General features: G+C 48.2%; 2 protein-coding genes across 3 annotated transcripts in view; both read left to right on the plus strand.

Annotated features, from left to right (window-relative positions):
- Positions 1-1,840: 1,840 nt before the first annotated feature.
- Positions 1,841-9,325, plus strand: QARS1 (glutaminyl-tRNA synthetase 1). The gene is made up of 24 exons (XM_081246571.1): positions 1,841-1,993; positions 2,139-2,286; positions 2,661-2,770; positions 2,927-3,002; positions 3,213-3,277; positions 3,833-3,886; positions 4,012-4,072; positions 4,410-4,481; positions 5,346-5,431; positions 5,597-5,683; positions 6,111-6,210; positions 6,325-6,403; positions 6,485-6,593; positions 6,691-6,821; positions 6,928-7,020; positions 7,134-7,271; positions 7,358-7,445; positions 7,535-7,678; positions 7,787-7,891; positions 8,087-8,179; positions 8,294-8,421; positions 8,515-8,581; positions 8,656-8,781; positions 9,187-9,325. The coding sequence occupies exons 1-24, from the start codon at positions 1,877-1,879 to the stop codon at positions 9,235-9,237; spliced, it is 2,328 nt and encodes a 775-aa protein (XP_081102697.1). The 5' UTR covers positions 1,841-1,876; the 3' UTR covers positions 9,238-9,325.
- Positions 9,326-10,528: 1,203 nt separating this feature from the next.
- Positions 10,529-20,091, plus strand: part of QRICH1 (glutamine rich 1) — a 55,905-nt gene continuing 46,342 nt past the window's right edge. Inside the window, exon 1 of one of the 2 annotated variants that reach the window (XM_081245789.1) lies at positions 10,529-10,668. The gene's annotated coding sequence lies outside the window, so the exon portion shown is untranslated. Of the gene's footprint in view, positions 10,669-11,053; positions 11,357-20,091 lie in introns of those variants that run through there. The other variant, XM_081245790.1, reaches the window with a different exon arrangement.

A 20,091-nucleotide genomic window follows, 5' to 3' on the forward strand; every position in this document is an offset into this window, starting at 1 on the left:
CCTGTGCCACAGGGACTTGTCCATAGGTCTGGCTACTGGACCCTGCCTCTTCCCATGCCGCAGCTGGGCCTTGCTGGCTGCTCCCTGGCTTTTCTCCTCGTTCATTGTTTTCTTGATTTTCCTTGAAGCCAGAGGCTTATGCGAGCAAGCCAGTCCCCTGGGCATGCACCCATCCAACTTGATGGTTCTGCTCTGTGCAAGTCAAAGGGCTCCAGAGGACTGGCTAGCCTGCCACTGCTACTTGTGGCATTCTTGGTAGGGGCAACTGCCTCATCCTGTGACATGGAGCCACAGGTCAGCACTATGAGGGAACCAGGAAAGAGGGTACAGGCCCTGACCCCACTGAGGGGGCCATCACTAGACCTGCAGGACTTAGTGTTGGTGGTCATGGTGCTGTAATGAGTCTTTGGGTGGCATCAGGTACTCTGCTCATCTTAGGCATCTTTGTGGTGAGCTAGACACCTGCAGCTGTGGACTCAGCACAGGGCTGGCGTGGCTACGGTTCTGCTTCTTAGTGCCTGTCTGTGGCACCACTGCACTGCAACTCCTGCTTAATGCCTGCTCCTGGCCTTGGCTGGGCTGGGCATCAGGCTGGGGCCAAGGCGCCATGGGGAGCCAAGACACAGGACTGGCTCTGGATACTGATGTGGAGTGTGGCACTGGGCAGAACCTGGCATGTGGTCATCATGTGGGGCCCAGAAATGGACTTGCTCATTAGTAGGATATAGTAACAAACAAGGATACACTATGGATACAGACTGCAGTCAGGATCCTGCCCAGTGCTTGAAGGTCTGGTAGTATCAGTGATGACAAGGCCTCTAAGAGCCTGAGTTCCCATCCCAAATTTGGGCATCTCCTCATCATGTCACCACCAGCAGCTCCAGTTCCATAAAGAAAACAGGTTGTATGTTCAGTTTCAGCCTAATGATTCTCAGCAGGTCCTGGAAGTCCAATGAGAGACTGGGGAGACCCCCGAGAACATCATCGTGATTATTCTACCTCCTCTGTCCCACCCTATCCCAACTTCAATAAAATATCCTGTCAAACACCTGCATGTGGATTTCAAGGTCTAATCTGCTTGTGGTTTTCCTGACATATGCATGCGTTGGTAAGTGGGGTAAGTATAACAGGAGACTTTTTTTGGCCACACCACGTGGCTTGTGGGATCTTAGTTCCCTGACCAGGGATTGAACCCAGGCCCTCAGCAGTGACAGCGCACAGTCCTAACCACTGGACAACCAGGGAATTCCCAGACAGGAGAGTTTAAACCAAATCATCACAGAACTTAAGCGAGGCCCTTCCTGGCCAGGTGTGTGTCCAGGTGGGTGCTCAAAAATGCCAGACTTTTGGGGCCCATCGATAGGCCATTTCAGACATTCTCTGTGCTCGAGTCTTGACAGAATTTCCCGGGCTTCATTTTGTTCAAATGTTTCCGTGACAACTCCAAAGCTTTGACGTCAGAAACGCGATAGGGACTCACATTTGTTCCCAACAACAGAATTGGGATGGTCCCGAGGTTTCCAGGGCTGAAGGAGAAAAGTCGAAGAGCAAAGGGCCATGCTCATGTTTGCCTCCTGCCTTGGTGCTGAACACCTTCCCTCCAGGTCCGCGGCAAATCACCCCCTGAAGTGCCGTCGCCACGACCCCTTCTAGTGACCTGGAGCACAAAGACGGAAGTGAAGCGCCTTGAAAGGCAGGAAAGGCCGCCCTCTGCCCTTTCAATGGCGCTGACAACCCTGGAGAGCCCCGCCCCCTCCCGCCAAGAAAGGACACCATTGGCTCTCCCTGACGGCGTCGCTCTCCTATTGGCCAGTGAGCTAATGCCAATGTGCAGATTGGCCCCCAAAGTTTTCTTTCGGTTTCCGGCGTCCCAGCAATGGCAGCTCTGGACTCCCTGTCGCTCTTCACCGGCCTCGGCCTGAGCGAACACAAGGCCCGCGAGACGCTCAAGAACACGGCTCTGAGCGCGCAGCTGCGCGAGGCGGCGACCCAGGTGTGAACCCAAGTCCCTGGTCCTGGCTGCCGACTGTTCCCCAACGCAGCGCCAGGCCGGGTCCTGACCCCAACCAACCTACCTTGTCTTGTTCAGGCCTTTCTTACTGGGCATGGGGCTTATCTCCTGACTCCTCTGACCTCAGGCGCAACAAACAATGGGCTGCACCATCGACAAGGCTACCGGGACCCTGCTCTATGGCTTGGCCTCCCGACTCCGGGATCCGCGGCGTCTCTCTTTCCTCGTGAGCTACATAGCCAATAGGAAGATCCATACGGAGACCCAGCTGAGCGGTGAGACCCCTGCCTGTCCTGCCGCTTCCACCTCCAACTCCTCCTCTCAGCCAAGATCCCTATCTGCCCATTCTGCGAAGTCCCTCAGCGTCTCTCTGCATTACTAGTTCTGCATTCCTCTCTAAACCCAGGCCCTGGCACTGAGGGATGGAGAGGGCCACCTCTGGTGAGACTGACTAGAGAACTGTAGGTCTGAGGAAGAGTTTCCCTCAGAGCACATGCTTCTTTCCTGTGACCTCAGGGCTTCTCTAGGGGTGCAAGACTTAATTTCCCAGGAGGCCAAACTAATTGGGGTTTCATGGATCGGATTAGGGCTCTGTCTTCCTACTTCTTGGAGCTGAGGTGCCACAAATTAATTGGCTCTCTTTTTTCAGCTGCCCTTGAGTATGTGCGGAGTCATCCCCTGGACCCCATCAACACCATGGTCTTTGAGCAGGAATGCGGTGTGGGCGTTGTGGTGACCCCAGAGCAGATTGAGGAGGCTGTGAGTCTTTCCCCAGGCACCGGTTGCCTCCTTAGTACTGACCCTGAAAAGGGGTGGCTCAGCCTTTCCAACCAGGAAGACCCAGGGTGAGGGTGTGGGTTCTTAGAGCATTTCTAAAGGACACTTTCCTGAACCACATGGTTTGGCTTTCTGTAGGTGGAGGCTGCCATAAATCGCCACCGACCTCAGCTCCTAGTAGAGCGTTACCATTTCAATATGGGGCTGCTGATGGGTGAGCAGGGCCTGGGGCAGGGGACTATGTTATTCTCTCTAGTCATGCCTTCTCTTCTGCATGGGTGAGAGGGAGGTGGGAAGAGGAATAGGAACATCTTAAAAGTGGTCTGGCTATGGTTTTTGAGGTCAGCCAGGTTCTTTTCTTGGGAAAGAGGGTGGGCAATGTCCTGCTTTGCCTTTCTGCAGCTCCCTCTGCCCATATTTCTAGGAGAGGCTCGGGCCGCGCTCAAGTGGGCAGATGGCAAAATGATCAAGCACGAAGTAGACATGCAGGTGGGTGCCTCCTTGATCTGAAGCAGGCAAAGACCCTGCCAGAGACAGTGTCTAGAGTCCACTGAGGGATAAATGGTGGTGGGAGGGGAGGAAAGCCTATTCCTATTCTGATGGTGGATAGTAAAGCTTGGGGTAGAGGGAGCAGCACCCGGTTGGACAGTGAAAGACTTGGGCCTCTGGGTTCTCCCTAATTTGGGGTGAGTTGCTTTACTCTGAACCTCAGTTTCCTCATCTTGTAAATAAGGGTGACGTGGCCTTCATCTCAGCGTGCTGGCAGAGAATCACAAGAGGGTGATGGTTGAAGTAGATGGCATATCTTGATGCTGGGCCCACAGTTCCTTTCTGTAAATGGCTGTTTTTGTTACCTGAGCCTAGGACCCTCAGGAGGGAAAAAGCATTTGAGGCTGCAGAACCATGTGAGGAGCAGAGGTGGGATGGGCTGGGTAGGTTTTTCAAGGTGGTGCCAGTAGACAGAACCAAGAAGCCCTTAGCTAGATGGGTGGGTGGGGTCAGTCCTGGGCTCCTGTCCCAGCTCTGACTCTGGTCTCTGCTCAGGTCCTCCACCTCCTGGGTCCCAAGACAGAGACTGATCTGGAGAAGAAGCCCAAGGTGGGACTGAGCATGGTCTTGGGTCCTGGGGATGAGGTGGGGTAGGGTGAACCTTCAGGCTGGGGAAGGGAGTATCTGACCCCAGTGATCCCGAGACCTTGACCCAACTTTTGAACTTCTCCCAGGTGGCAAAGTCTCGGCCAGAAGAAACAGACCGAAGGACTGCAAAGGATGTGGTGGAGAATGGTGAGAGGCTTGAGGCTCCTGTCACATTCAACTCCCTGATTTCTGGGTTTTCCACCTGATGGGTCATTATAGCCCAGATTCCTCAGGCCGTTGGCTTAGTCAACACTCTGTCTTCTGCTGCAAGACTGGAATTTCTGGTGTTTCCTTTACCCAGAAACTAGTCAGAGGAGGCCTGAGAAGTCTGGCTCTGTATCTCTTGTCTCTGGGGTTGGGGAAAGAGGGGACTGCTTGGTTCTATTCTGGTTGCAGGATATGGGTAGTATCGACAGGCACCTCCCTGAGCTGGATGTGGTAGCTGTATCCAGAGAGTAAGTTTTCCTTGGTCGGTTCTCTGCAGGTGAGGCTGTTGTTCAGACCCTGTCTCTGATGGAGCAGCTCCGAGGCGAGGCGCTTAAGTTCCACAAGCCTGGTGAGCAGGCAGGTTGAAACTCTGTGGAGGGCTGGATCTTTTTTTTAATTTTATTGAAGTATAATTGATTTATAATGTTGTGTTTAATTTCTGCTGTACAGTAAAATGACTCAGTTATACATATATATATTCTTTTCCATTATGGTTTATCACAGGATACTGAATATAGTTCCCTGTGCTATACAGTAGGAACTTGTTGTTTATTCATCCTATATATAATAGTTTACATCTGCTAATCCCAAACTCCCAGTACTTTTCTCCCTTATCCCTCCTCCCCACGTTGGCAACCACAAGTCTGTTCTCTATGTCAGTGAGTCTGTCTGTTTTGTAGATATGTTCATTTATGTCATATTTTAGATTCCACCTATAAGTAATATCATATTGTATTTGTCTTTCTGACTTACTTTGCATAGTATGATAATCTCTAGGTCCATCCATGATGCTGCAAATGGCATTATTTCATTCTTTTTAATGGCTAAGTAATATTCCATTGTATATATGTTCCACATCTTTATCCATTCATCTAATGGTGGACATTTAGGTTGTTTCCATGTCTTGGCTATTATAAATAGTGCTGCTGTGAAGGTAGTGGTGCATGTATCTTTTTGAATTATAGTTTTGTCTGGGTATATGCCCATTAGTGGGATTGCTAGATCACATGGCAACTCTATTTTTAGTTTTTTGAGGAAACTCCATACTGTTTTCTGTATGGCTTCACCAATTTACATTCCCACCAACAGTGTAAGAGGGTTTCCTTTTCTTGTGGAGGGCTGGATCTTAATAGCAATTCCTGTAGTCAGGTCCCTGGGATAGGGAGCGCTGGGCTGCAGCCTGGTATCATCAGGCTTGTTCTGGCCCTGGCAGGTGAGAACTACAAGACCTCGGGCTATGTGACCACTCCACATACCATGGATCTACTGAAGCAGCACCTGGAGATCACTGGAGGACAGGTGTGTGGGAATATTGGCAGGCTAGCTAGTGCCATCATCACTTGCCTGGGGCTGCCTCCATACTACCCCACCTTACCTATCACCATGGCCTCCCTGGGAAGGGTCGTCCTTTAGTGTAGTCTGAGTTCTGACCTGATTCCTCTGCTCCCATTCCTCTTATCTCAGGTACGTACCCGGTTCCCGCCAGAACCCAATGGAATACTGCACATTGGACATGCCAAAGCCATCAACTTCAACTTTGGCTATGCCAAGGTGAGTGTGTCTGGGGACTTGGCAAGCAGGGTAACTGCTTGCTGCTCCCATGACTAGGTACCAGAGAGGTATCCCTACTTTTCCTGCTGCTCCCATAAAGTGTCCCAGAGCAGACAGAGGCCTTGGAGGGGATACCTAGAAATGTGTGATAGATACCTAGGAATCCACCTAATTGGGCTCATTGAGGAAAAACTCCTGGTGAGGGACATTTGGGGAAATTCCCAGTGCAACCTCTTGGGCTTAGGAAGAGGCTATGCTGTGTCCCACGTTAGTATGAGATACCTTGTTTAGGGCATTTAGATATAGGAAGGTGAGTGAAAGATATTTTCAATTTTGACGTGGGAGAGCTCTGAGAATGTCCCAGTTTGATGAGATGGATTGTAGGAGCTGATGATGTGGGAGCTCACAGATACTGCAACTCTCCTAGGCCAACAATGGGATCTGTTTCCTGCGCTTTGATGACACCAACCCTGAGAAGGAGGAAGCAAAGTTCTTCACTGCTATCTGCGACATGGTGGCCTGGCTGGGTATGGGTTGGGGAAGGCCTGGGCAAAACTGCTTATCAGTGGGCCTCTCCCTGGGCCATGGCCTGCCATTGGGTGTCCCTGATTGGTTGCTAATACCTTCTCATTCTGCCCCAGGTTACACACCTTACAAGGTGACATATGCCTCCAACTATTTTGACCAGCTGTATGCGTGGGCCGAGGAGCTCATCCGCAGGTGAGGCCAGGGCCATTACGTGGAGCCAGGCAGACTGACCAGGGCACATCCATGCTGGGCATTCACACCCCTTTCTCATAGGGGTCAGGCCTATGTGTGCCACCAGCGAGGAGAGGAGCTCAAAGGCCACAACCCACTGCCCTCACCCTGGAGAGACCGTCCCACAGAGGAGTCCCTGCTGCTCTTCAAGGTGGGGCTCTGGGGTTGCAATTGGGTCTAGGTGGGCCAAGATACTGAGAATGAGATTCCCTTGTGCTGAGTGGCAGCCTGAGCCCTTGCTCCCTCAGGCAATGCGCAAGGGCAAGTTTGCAGAGGGTGAGGCAACTCTGCGGATGAAGCTGGTGATGGAGGATGGCAAGATGGACCCTGTGGCCTATCGAGTCAAGTATACACCGCACCACCGCACAGGGGACACCTGGTGGGTGTGAGCTTGGGGTGGGGTTGCGGAGTTGTAGAGTGGTGGGTGGGCCATGGGTAGGGCAGAGTGGGGCCGGATGGTGGGGCCCACTGCCTATGCCCTGCAGGTGCATCTACCCAACCTATGACTACACACACTGCCTCTGTGACTCCATCGAGCATATCACCCACTCACTCTGCACCAAGGAATTCCAGGCCCGGTGAGGGAGCCTCGGGCCCGTGGGGAGGGGAGGGCCAGTGATTCCAGCAGCCCTTCCTGCCGGTCTCTCCCTGGTTGGAGGTGGCCAGTCCTGACTCTGCCCTCCCACCCCAGACGCTCTTCCTACTTCTGGCTGTGCAATGCACTGGACGTCTATTGTCCTGTGCAGTGGGAGTATGGCCGCCTCAATCTGCACTATGCTGTTGTCTCTAAGAGGAAGATTCTCCAGCTTGTGGCAGCTGGCGCTGTGCGGTAGGTGTGGCTTTTTGACTAATGAAGGTTGGTGGTACTAGTAGCATGTGCTGCCAAAGGTCTTCTCACCACCATCTCGCCCACAGGGATTGGGATGACCCACGGCTCTTCACGCTCACAGCCTTACGTCGGCGGGGCTTCCCTCCTGAGGCCATCAACAACTTCTGTGCTCGGGTATAGCTGAGTGGGCTGAGTGGGCAGGTGGGGGCTGAGCACAGTAGTATGTGGTTGTGGCTGTCACTGATGCTGTCCTTTCCTGCTAGGTGGGAGTGACAGTGGCACAGACCACGATGGAACCACATCTGCTAGAAGCCTGTGTGCGTGATGTGCTGAATGACACAGCCCCTCGGGCCATGGCTGTGCTGGAGCCATTACAGGTGGTCATCACCAATTTTCCTGCTGCCAAGGTAAGTCTCCTTCAGAGTGTGCGTGTGTGTGTGTTGGGGGTTGCACCTGGGTTTGGGTGTGGGAATCCCAGTGCCTAGTGTGACTCAGACACTTATCTCCTACTATAGTCCTTGGACATTCAGGTACCCAGCTTCCCAGCTGATGAGACCAAGGGCTTCCATCAGATTCCCTTTGGACCCATTGTCTTCATTGAAAGGACTGACTTCAAAGAGGTGAATGGGGGTGGTGAAGGGTCCTGTTTGTTCCTGGGCCCAGTCCTGAGGGCCCTTCATCTCTTCTTCTATCAGTCCATCTACTCCCTGCTTCAGTCAAACCAATCCTTGCCAGACATAGGGGTGGGAGAAGCCTCTTGTACCACCTGCCTGACCCTTGCAGCCTCTTGTGTCCACCCCACTTGCTACCTCTAGGAGCCAGAGCCAGGCTATAAGCGCCTGGCATGGGGCCAGCCCGTGGGCCTGAGGCATACAGGCTACATCATCGAGCTGCAGCATGTTGTCAAGGTGAGAGCCAGCTGCAGCCTTCCTACCACAGTGCCTGCTGGGGTGAGGATCTGGGTGCAGCTTGCAGTCCTGGTAGTGGTGTCCAAGTCTGATTGCAGGCCCCTTGACTTCCAGGGCCCCAGTGGCTGTGTGGAAAGCCTTGAGGTGACCTGCAGACGGGCAGATGCCGGAGAAAAGCCCAAGGCATTTATTCACTGGGTATCACAGCCTCTGACGTGTGAGATTCGCCTCTACGAGCGACTGTGAGTGAACAGAGCTGGTGTTGGGGCAGGTACAAGATGGGCATTGCTTGCTGTGGCTGCCCAGCTGGAGTCTGACCTTCACTCTGGCTGCAGATTTCAGCACAAGAACCCTGAGGATCCTGCTGAGGTGCCTGGTGGATTCTTAAATGACTTGAACCCGGTAGGCTCATGGGGTATGGGGTGAGGGTGATGGGCCTTTCTGGCTGGATGGCCACCTGAGTTCTCTGCCCACAGGCATCACTACAAGTAGTCGAGGCAGCATTAGTGGACTGTTCTGTGGCCCTGGCAAAGCCCTTCGACAAGTTCCAGTTTGAGCGGCTTGGTTACTTTTCTGTGGACCCAGACAGCCGCCAGGGACAGGTGCTTGAATTTACCTTTCTGCAACAATGATGGTGGTGTCTGCCATTCTCTGTGCCAAGCACTTTGCTGACATTTCCTTACTTAATCTTCACCACCTGAGGTGGGGTTCATGTTCTACCGATGAGGAAACAGGCTCAGAGGTTAAGTCCGTGCATAAAATTTTGTATGAACCCTTCCTTTCTTATTCCTCAAGGGAGGGGGCAGGCATAGGGATTGTTATAAAATGGAGACCCAGAGCCATCCAGTCCTTTAGCCAAAGTCAAAAAGTTATCGATAACTAGAGTTTCTTGGCCCTCAGCTCCTCTGGGATGAAGTGAGGGTTGGAGTGGGGTGTCTGGTGAGACCCACTTAGGCCTTCTGGCCTGGTTCTGGCTTGGTGGTCATTCCTCTCCCTCTGCCCTCCAGCTTGTCTTCAACCGGACCGTCACACTGAAGGAGGACCCAGGAAAAGTGTAAACTGGAAGTCCTGTGGACCTACCTCATCCTTCTGGAGGCGAGGGGTACCCAGACTCCATGTCAATAAAGAACAGCTAAATCCCCCTGGGGTCTGTGTTATCTCTCTCTGGTCTCCTAGCACCCAAGGGCCTTAGAGTCATGCTGGGGGAGGGGGAAGGTACACTACACACAGAGCAGTAGTGACAGCTTTGAAACCACTGGTGCAGTTCTTGATGCTCGAGGGCTGAGGCCTGGGCCTGATTCGTTATCTTCTGCACCTGGTCTGAGGGAATGGTGGGTCTTGGGATGCTGCTCCACTGTTAGGAGCCCTGTGTCAGAGGAACCTGGAAGGTTTGTGTCTGCCTGCATGCCTAGGCAGATGGAGAGGCCTGGCTCCTAGTCCAGTCATTAAAAAATAATTATTGAGTACCTACTATGTGCCAGGCACAGTGAGATGAAGACCTGTGTGGTGGCCTTCTAAGTCCACCACCTAGTTGGGGAGACAGAGGGTGACCAGGTATTGTGCAGATGTCCCCTTGGGGCCTGTGTGAGGCTGGAGGTTTCTGACCCAGCCTGGTCCTCTGAAGACTACTCTCAGAAGTGACTCCTGAGGGGAACCCCAGAGGACTAGGAGTTTGCCAGGGAAGGATGAACAAGTGCAAAGGTCCAAAGGCCTTTTAAAGAAACAGTATGATAGTCTATGTTCCTCTGGGGCAGTGTGGGCTACTGGTGAAGCCCGCGTGTGCCTGCAGCTTTAACACCCTCCACATTTTCCCTGTATACAAACACCAGGCTACCGAGGCCCGCTTTAAGGTGGACTGGACTGCGGAAGGCTGAATTAGGATGACAGCAGATAGAGGGTGAGGGGTTGGTCCCAGATGCTAGGGACTCCTGGAGGAGAGTGACCCGGGGCTTCCCAGGTGGGGTGCGGCTGGAAGCGCCGGGCCTAGGTCAGAGGCTGTGGGGGCCACCTTAAGTAAGAGGCTGGTCTCCGCACCGCGTGAGGCTGCGAGAAAGAGGCCCCCGCAGGCGGCAGAAGGGTCCTGAGAGTGAGCTTCAAGCCCAGGCCTGCCCAGGCTCCAGGGCTAGGCCGATCTCCGGCCCTGGCTCCGCCCCATATGGAGGGGCGTCTGAGGGCGGTACGCTCCGCCCTACACCCCGGGCTCCTGCCGCTACTGCAGCCCTAGGATCGGCCTCTCTCCTCTGCAGAAGCGTTCCCTTTAAGTCTGGCCAGGAGGCAGCCTTAGTTCTCGCGGGATTCGACGCTCCAATCATCGCGAGAGAGGCTTTCGGCACTCATTGGCTGTGAGGGTTGAATGTAAGATGGCGCCCAGGGAGCTGTGAGGGGAAAATCCTGTCGGTCTTGGAGCGGCGACGGCACAACCGGGGCCCCGAGCGGTGCGGCGGGGCCGGCGGGTAGAACGGCGGCGGCGGCGGCGGCGACGTCGCCGGGTGAGGGCTCCAGTGGGGGCGGGGATGTGGCGGGGTTGCGGGCCTGAGACAGCGGGCCCACCCCACACAACGGCGGGCGGGGGCGGGCGGGGGCAGGCGGGCCGCTGCCGCTGGGCCCAGGAGACCTCGGGGCGGCTCCGGAGCCGAGAACGACCCAGGGCTCGCACGCCCCCGCCCCCTGGGTGGGGGAGGGGCGGTTCGGGGATTCAGGTGGGCACGGCGCGCGAATGCGCGCTGGTGGGCGCGCGCGGCCGGGGCTGTTTATATGCTCGGGGGCGCGCGCGCTGTGCGGCCCTCCCGGTGCTCGTGGCCGCTGACGTGCGCGTTCCCGACCCGGATATCTCGGCTCCTGGAGCTGCAGCCCGTCGGCCAGAGCGGCTTTCTGGGGCGCGCGCCCCGAAGTCGGGGGTCGCGGGCAGGCGCGCGGCCTGCTGTTGGGTGGCGGCACCGCTGCGCGGGCGCGCAGGACACCCCTGCTGCGAGGAGGGGCGGCGGGCGGGCAACTTGCAATTTGGAGAAGGTTGTGGGTTGGACCCTTCCTGCTCAGGTGACGTCCCCGGACCAACGGGGCCTAGGCCTGAGGAGAAACCAACCTGCTTTGCGGTCTGGCTTGCGGCCCCGCTCCTCTGCGAAGTGGGCGAGATTGCTGGTTCTCTGAGAATGAGGTGTCCCGAGGCCCATGTGCAGGGTGGGTACTTGGGAGGGTGCTACCCTGATTCTGAAACCGAGCTCTGTTCGTCTGTGAGGGCAGCGAACCCCCTCGACTTACGCACCTTGTTTTGATGCTTTGTGCTGGAGAGGGAAGGCAAATCCTAAAAGGCCCTTCAGTGGTATTTGTTTTCTTGTCATTAGAAAGTAATTCTTCATTAAAGCGCAGTTCTTAGACGTCACATCTGTGCGCTCCGTAAGGGGATCCACTTCTATGGACGCTGTGAAACTACCCAAGCTGTAAATTGCCACTTTAAATCCTGAAATGCAGCCTTTTCCTCTGTTTGGTTGGGAGGGGCTTACTTGTACTCTGTTAGGTTAAAGGGCCCGCTATTGCTCAGCCAAAAAGTTGCTCAGAACGAAGTTGGGCAATCTGATAAACAGTGCTTTGCCTTCTTTTGTAAGTCCGAAGATCCCCAGCAGATCTGAAATCTGCCTGCAAAAGTCACTTTTGATACAGGATTTCAATCCTTTTCAGCTTTTTTATTTTTTTAAATCCCAGCACTGTGTTCTGGTGCCAGGGGAGTTCTAGGTTTGTCCAGAGAAATAGGTACTTCTTTTTTCTAAGACAAAATATGTGCTAGTTTACGTTTTACAGTCTTGCTTCATTAAATTTAAGGAAAAAGAAACTAAGTGGAACTAAAATTAGCAATTAAATTTGAAAACTGTGGGGGTAGAAAACTACCTAAAAATATTGTATTATTAGAAAACTCCTAATATACTGTATTATTTTAAGAACAAGTTTAAAATTTAAAAAGAGGCTGAGGATGGAAGGAACTTCTTTGTTCTGTCTTCTTTAGAATGTTACAGATCTTTAGAACTCAGGACAAGCACCAGAAATGCATGCAACATGGTGACTGGTGAGTTAGAATTATTCATATGCTGGAAATATGTGTGCAGTTTTTTTCCTGGTAATACTGAAACGTTAGAAATCCTGCCAGTCATTCTGGGTGCTGGCTGCCAGAAATTAGTAGGTGCTGGAAAATTGAATATGTGGGAGAACTGCATCTTTGAAGCCAGCCAGTTTGCTGCTTGAACAGTTTTTTCCTCTTAAAATGTAAGTCAGTGCAACTTTCAGGTTTTAGCATGACTAGGCATCAGCTTTTCTAAGGATCCAAATGGTTCAAAGACAAGCAGTCAAGTTTATCTAGGATACACTTAAAATATTAATACACCATTTAGGCCTGCTTTTTCTGGAATTTTTAATCCTTACGTTTGAGTTCTGCCTTTTAAATTGGTGTCTGTAGATAATATTTTTTCATAAGCTCATTAACTAAGATTTCCCTATTAAAAGATGTCCTGCTTCCAGTCCTCTGTGATGAATAATTTGTGTACCTCTCCATGAACCTCTGCCTTTCCACAACCCCTTTCCACTTATGTTGCCATTTTAAAGGAAAGATCAAATTGTGGTTGAAGTTTTATGTAAATTTGAATTGCTCCAAAAGGTAACCAAAGTTAGGGGCTCTGGGTGTGGCTATTCTCCATCATGACAGCTTCAGAATCAGGGATTTCTTCCTTCAAGCTTGCATGCCTTCTTTTAATTTAATCAAGTACAAGCTTGTCTTTGATATGCCATGCTTCTTGCTTGTGTACTTTTCATTTTAATTTAATTTATATTTTTTATTAATTAATTAATTTATTTATTTTTGATTGCGTTGGGTCTTTGTTGCTGTGCGCGGGCTTTCTCTAGTTGCGGCGAGTGGGGGCTACTCTTCGTTGCGGTGAGCGGGCTTCTCATTGCAGTGTCTTCTCTTGTTGTGGAGCACGGGCTCTAGGCGTGTGGGCTTCAGTAGTTGTGGTTCCCGGGCTTTAGAGCGCAGGCTCAGTAGTTGTGGCGCACAGGCTTAGTTGCTCCGCGACATGTGGGAATCTTCCCGGACCAGGGCTCGAACCCATGTCCCCTGCGTTGGCAGGTGGATTCTTAACCACTGCGCCACCAGGGAAGCCCGCTAGTGTACTTTTTAAATGGCCACCCTTTATCTATAATGGTTTTTTATTTCTCAGCCTCAGAATGAAGTGTTATATGAACACCTGTTCTTTTCAATTTCTTTGTAGGTAGTTGCCCTGCATTTTGTTCCAGAGGTTTTAAGTCCTTTCCAGGCTTCACTTAAATGCTCCACTAGTTTTTTCCTAATTGTCACATTGGATTGTGATTTCTAATTGTAGCTGCATGAAGAATGATAGATTAACCCCTTGCTTTGCTGAAAAGGGGAAAAGAATGGTCCTTTGTTGTCACACTTTAGGCTAGGGCAAAACTGTAGGTAAAGCTGGTGGACTGTGTCAGAAAGCTCTTTTTTGCATGTGCGTTTGAAATATCTGTCTATACATATTAATTCAGTAGATCTGTATACAATTTAATGAAAAATTATAAAGTGAACCACTGTGTAACTAGCACCTTCAAGAAATAGAACAATGCCAGAACTTCTGAACCCTTCATGGGTCCCTTCCTGGTTACAGCTTCTCATTCCCTAGAGACAATGACTATTCTGAATTCTGTGATAATCATGTTCTTTGTTTTTCTTTTTACTACCTTCGTATCCCTCAACAACCTAGTTTTATTTAATTTTGAATTTTATATAAATGGAGTCATGCTGTTTTGTATCTTATTCTAGCATTGTGCTTGTGACATTCATCCACGCTGTGTGCAGCTGTAGTTCATTCATTCCCATTTCTGTATAGTAGTCTGCTGTTTGAACAAACCATAATTTATTCACTCTATTATTGATAGACATCTAGATTCCTTCCATTTTGGGGCTATTAACAATGAACATTCTTGGTTAAGTACATTTGTATAGGTGTGTGTCATGTACATATAGGGATAGAATTTGCTGGGTCATATGGAATGGACGTTTTCAAACTTCACTAGATAATGCAAACAGTTGTGCCAGGTTACAGCTCATCAGTCATTGGTAGGAATATGAGTTTAAGTTTCTGGTTGAAAGTGTGTTGTCCAGAACTAGAACCATGGTGAAAATGCCCCTATATCAGGGATTTCTCTGTCTGGTGAAGGCATGGGGCAGGTGGATGTCCTAATGGGATAATTTCTATCACAAACCGTGTGGTGGGTTAGTATCTTTAAGAATAGAACTGTGTTCTCCCCATCTGCTTCTTTGAAATGACTCCTTATGTTAATTAGGACAAATGTGACTGTGACTCCTTAAAATGGAAATTGATGTTTTTTTCATGTGAATGTGTTCTTCAAACCAGAACTAAGCTATGAGGAACTATTGCTAGTAGATGTGAGCCTTAAGAGGGGCCCAAGAGCATGACCATTGGGTAAACAGGAAGAGGCAGGGCTCTGAGGCAGCTCCGAATGTCTTCTCTTAGTTCATCACATATTCAAGACCCACCCTGCAGAGTTGCATGGGGGCCGGGAAGAGGTACCAGATTCAAGGGGACCCAAGAAGGGATGACTCCCCTGAGTACTTAGGCCTTCCCTTAGTACTGAAATAGAAAAAAATTAGCAAACAGAAATGTAATAGATTGTTGTTTTGGAGTAACCTTTTCCTCTTGTGTACTAGAGATAAAATAATTAGAATAATGATAACTTTGGTATACTGAGGGCCTGCTCTTTGTCAGGCACTGTGCTAAGCTCCAGTAGAAGGAAGTACAGGGGAAATAACCAGTAAAAATGTGTGCAGTTGTAGTGAAAGTTTCCTGGGTCTGTTGGTGGGGCAGTTGGTTTGTCTATTGCTTTGCAAAGCAGCTATGCTTGAAGTATTCAGAAGCAAATACTTGGCTACAGACTCCACCCTAGAGAGTCCCAGAGTGTTTTCCCCTCCATTTCTGACTCCCAGAAATTGGGAGTACTCAACTATCCCTCCAGCTTCATGTTTTTGAGAAGTATTTTAGTTCATCAGTTTACTTAATGCTCCTCATTGAGTCTTTGACTTGGGGCTAATTAAGAATCTTCTTTCTTTTGGAGTTATAGAGTGTAGTTTCATTAAGTTTATACATTTTTCTTTCACTGTTACCAAGGCTCAGCCTTAAGTATCTGGTGAGCAACATCTTGAATTTAACAGTCTTCGTTATTATGCAAGCTTCTGTTGCTTGATGGTTTTGTCTTTCACAGTTTCAGATTTTGAGGGAAAAATCAAACTATGAACAACCAGAATTGTTTGTGTGTCTGTTACTGACTGTTATTGTGGTATAACCACTATGCAAAAAGGATTACTTTTTAACTGTCTTTTTGGTTTAATACAAATTGCGGAAAATACAGGAGTGTATTAAACAGGACGAAATTTAAGTCCTCTGTTATTCCATACTACCCAGGCATAACTGCTGTTATGCCAGTTTTTCTTCTTGGGTACATAATTAAACCATACTGGGATAGATAAATACAATTGTATTGGCCTCCCTTTTCCCACGTAATGTGTCTTCTGTGTCACTAAATTTTTTTAATTTAAAACCAAACGTTTTGTTGGGGGAAGGTGGATCTTCTAGGTATTAACATGCTTTTTTTTTTTTAACTTACTGTGTTACAGAAGGATCTGTGGAATCACACAAAAAGCTTGGAAGCAGACCTTCTTTATATGAATTTGATATGCAATCACAGTGGCATTTTAAATCAGCGGGCAAAGAAATTTCAGTAATTCAGTAAATGATACAGGGTTGTTGGGTCTTTGGAAATAAAATTAGGCTTTTACCTCACACTATGCAAAATAAATTCTAAATGGATCAAAGCATAGTATAAATAATTACACTGTAAATTTAAAAATTGTAAGTGAATGAGTTTATGGTAAAGGCATACTTTTTCTGAGCATAAAAGCAAAGGAAGAACCTATCACCATTATTGAGAATATGTTTAATTTTTCTCAGTGTTGTTTTTTACTCACTGACTGGACTCAAATATTTAAATGTATTTCTGAAGCGTCCCCCCCACCCCGCCCCTGCCAAGCAGCACTTTTGTGTCAGGTCAAATGCTGACTTAGTGTACTTTCATTATTGGGATGTGTCAGTCTGGTAGATACTGCCAAGTGAGCAGGTTAAAAGGACAAGAAATGAAGCCTTGTGTATAAATGAGCAGATTGGAATATTCTTTCAAATTGGCCTTTTCTGTTATATATTTTTTTAAGTTCTCCATTGAATTTATTATTTGCTAATATTTAGCCTCCTCTGATTTAGTGGTTCTCAGATGATTCTGTGGACTTGTACAGGCAGTGAAGAACCTCTTAGGGGCTTAGTGAAAGGAAAAAGCAATGGGAATTGGGAAGTAATAGCTTCTGCTTAGAGCCAACAGTAGACTGTAAGGTTGGAGCACTGCAGAACGTTTTATAACTTTGGAGTCTCAACTACTTAAAATACATGGCTAGCTATAAACCAAAAGGTGATTTTGTCATAGGATATTTCAGATATTTTCATAAGAACAGAGGAGAATATAGTGAACCTGTGTATGAACCTTTATCAACGTTTTCTAAGTTTTATAGAATTTTCCCTACTTAAAGGTGTGTGGTCTTTTCTTTTTTTGATGAAAACTTAAAGATTGAACTTTGGGGCTTTATAGCAGATACTTTTCCAAGCTTTTATTCCATTCTTTCTGAGAACTGAATATCCACCTTATTTGCCATTCTGCTCAGGAAATAAATTTATATTTGGACTATTCTTGTAGTGACTGTTTTGAATGTAGTATTCTAGAAGTACTGACAGGTAGGATTTATTTGGAGCAGAATGGTTTTTATCATCTTTGGAACCTTGATTTTTTTTGTTTGTTTGTTTTGTTTGCGGTATGCGGGCCTCTCACTGTTGTGGCCTCTCCCGTTGCGGAGCACAGGCTCCGGACGCGCAGGCTCAGCGGCCATGGCTCACGGGCCCAGCCGCTCCACGGCATGTGGGATCTTCCCGGACCGGGGTACGAACCCGTGTCCCCTGCATCGGCAGGCGGACTCTCAACCACTGCGCCACCAGGGAAGCCCTGGAACCTTGATTTTTTAAAGATTATTATTTTTTTTGGCTGTGCCAGGTCTTAGTTGCAGCACGCGGACTCTTAGTTGTTTAGTTGCGGCATGCATGTGTGATGTAGTTCCCCGACCAGGGGTCGATCACCGGCCCCCTGCATTGGGAGCGCAGAGTCTTACCCACTGGACTTACCAGGGAAGTCCTGGAACCTTGATTTAAAAAAAAAATAAAAGTTCTGAGTTTGATTTGGTATGAAATGCCGTGTTGTTAAAACTAAAAGATTGATTAAACAGAAGCTATACTCACTTAGCTAAATGCTTGTCAAAAATAGAGGGCATGGGCTTCCCTGGTGGCGCAGTGGTTGAGAGCCCGCCTGCCGATGCAGGGGACACGGGTTCGTGCCCTGGTCCGGGAGGATCCCACATGCCGCGGAGCGGCTGGGCCCGTGAGCAGTGGCCGCTGAGCCTGCGTGTCCGGAGCCTGTGCTCCACAACGGGAGAGGCCACAACAGTGAGAGGCTCGCGTACCACAAAAAAAAAAAAAAAAAAAAGAGGGCATGGAACTTTAATTTCCTTATCTTACATGATGGGAAGTCCAGAGATACTATAAAATTAGTGTGCCTACAACTAGAGGTTTAAAGCTATGAAACTGATCATGACAAAAATTAAAATATGATTGGCAGGTGTTAGTGAGAGGAAGGTGATTAAAATGCCCTAACACCTTTCCTAGAGGACAGACCAATATTTAAAATTGGTAGATCAGAAAGAGAAAAACAAATACCGTATGCTAACACATATATATGGAATCTAAAAAAAAAAAAAGAAAAATATGATCAGAAGAACCTAGGGGCAAGACAGGAATAAAGATGCAGACAGACCTACTAGAGAATGGACTTGAGGATACAGGGAGGGGGAAGGGTAAGCTGGGACAAAGTGAGAGAGTGGCATGGACATATATACACTACCAAACGTAAAATAGAAAGCTAGTGGGAAGCAGCTGCATAGCACAGGGAGATCAGCTCGGTGCTTTGTGACCACCTGGAGGGGTGGGATAGGGAGGGTGGGAGGGAGGAAGATGCAAGAGGGAAGAGATGTGGGGACATATGTATATGTATAACTGATTCACTTTGTTATAAAGCAGAAACTAACACACCACTGTAAAGCAGTTATACTCCAATAAAGATGTTAAAATAAAATAAAATAAAAGTAGTACTTAAAACTGGGAGTTAGTTAATTCAGGAAAGCATAAACAGTTATTCTGAAATATTTAGGTAGATTTTTAAAAGTCAATTAAATTGTGATTTTTCTGTTAGAACATATGAAGCCTTCTTTTAATAGAGCAGGATTTTCCCTCTATTTATGGTTCACTTATATTCTTAATTTGGAGAAAGCGGTTTAAAATTTTAGAGAGGAATTTTTTAAACATTTAACTTTTGATTTAAACATTAACATTCTGAACTGTGCTATAAGAAAAAAATAAGAGTTGTCTTGCAGTCTTTCACAATTTTTGGCCACTTATAAAACCCCCTCCTTCCTAAAAAAAAAAAAAAGAACCAGAGGTCACAGCATACTTAGCTGTTTTTTTTTTTAATTTATTTATTTATTATTTATTTTTGGCTGTGTTGGGTCTTTGTTGCTGTGCGCGGGCTTTCTCTAGTTGCGGTGAGCGGGGGCTACTCTTTGTTGTGGTGCGTGGGCTTCTCATTGTCGTGTCTTGTCTTGTTGCGGAGCATGGGCTCTAGGCGCGCAGGTTTCAGTAGTTGTGTCACATGGGCTCAGTAGTTGTGGCTTGCGGGCTCTAGAGCTCAGGCTCAGTAGTTGTGGCGCACGGGCTTAGGTGCTCCACGGCATGTGGGATCTTCCCGGGCCAGGGCTCGAAACTGTGTCCCTTGCACTGGCAGGCAGATTCTTAACCACTGCGCCACCAGGGAAGCCCCTACTTAGCTGTTTTTACTTTTCATTTTATACCTTGCTATATTATTTGAACAATTTTTCTAAAAAAGTAAATGTGTTACTTTTACCCTCCCCACCAAAAAAACAAAGACACCCCCCAAAAAAACCCAACTAGGTGAAATTCTACACTGAAAACTGAAGAAAACTTGTTTCTAGGAAGAAAAATTGGTATAATTCTGCTTTGTACTTAATATCAGACTTCAGATGAGGCTTAAGCCTCCTTGATTACTGAAACTTAAAAGAGTGAAGGGAAATAATAAGGTCACTAGGAAGATTCTGTGGACTGCTTTTACTGAGCAATATTTGTGTGAAGGTTTTCTGGTTCTGTAAACTTAACTTTCAGTGTTTCTTTGTGCTTGGTCATATTTATCTTCTCCCAGATTTGAAGCAGAAAAAGTTTTTTGGTTTTTTTCTTCTGCATGATTTGCATGGTTCTCTATACTTAAAAAAAAGATTGCTTTGATACAGTAGCTACGATTCTAGCACAGACAGAATTCAAGCAATCTCTAAGTATTTTACATGAATGCAACTAATTACTGAAGAAAATTAATTTGGGGAAATATAAATTTCAGTTGCCCTCTGCTGTTCTTCTATAATGGAGGTGAAAAACTGAAATATGTGCCAACATGGTAGAGAACTGGTTAATGGTTGTTCACACGATCTCTCCTTTGTCCCTTATGAGCAGAAGGGTGTATGTAATTGATATTAGAATCACATATTGTGAACTTTGTAATATTAGTGGGTCTATATTATGAGAGATGCTTCCTTCCTTAAGAGGGAAATTTCAATTGTGATGCTGTTATCAGAGGGAAGCTTTGACACATTCTATGCCAATGTGGTTAGTGACTGTTTGTGGGTCACCTATACT

This window comes from Mesoplodon bidens (assembly GCF_964165515.1).
Source record: "Mesoplodon bidens genome assembly, chromosome: 10".
NCBI lineage: Eukaryota > Metazoa > Chordata > Mammalia > Artiodactyla > Ziphiidae > Mesoplodon > Mesoplodon bidens.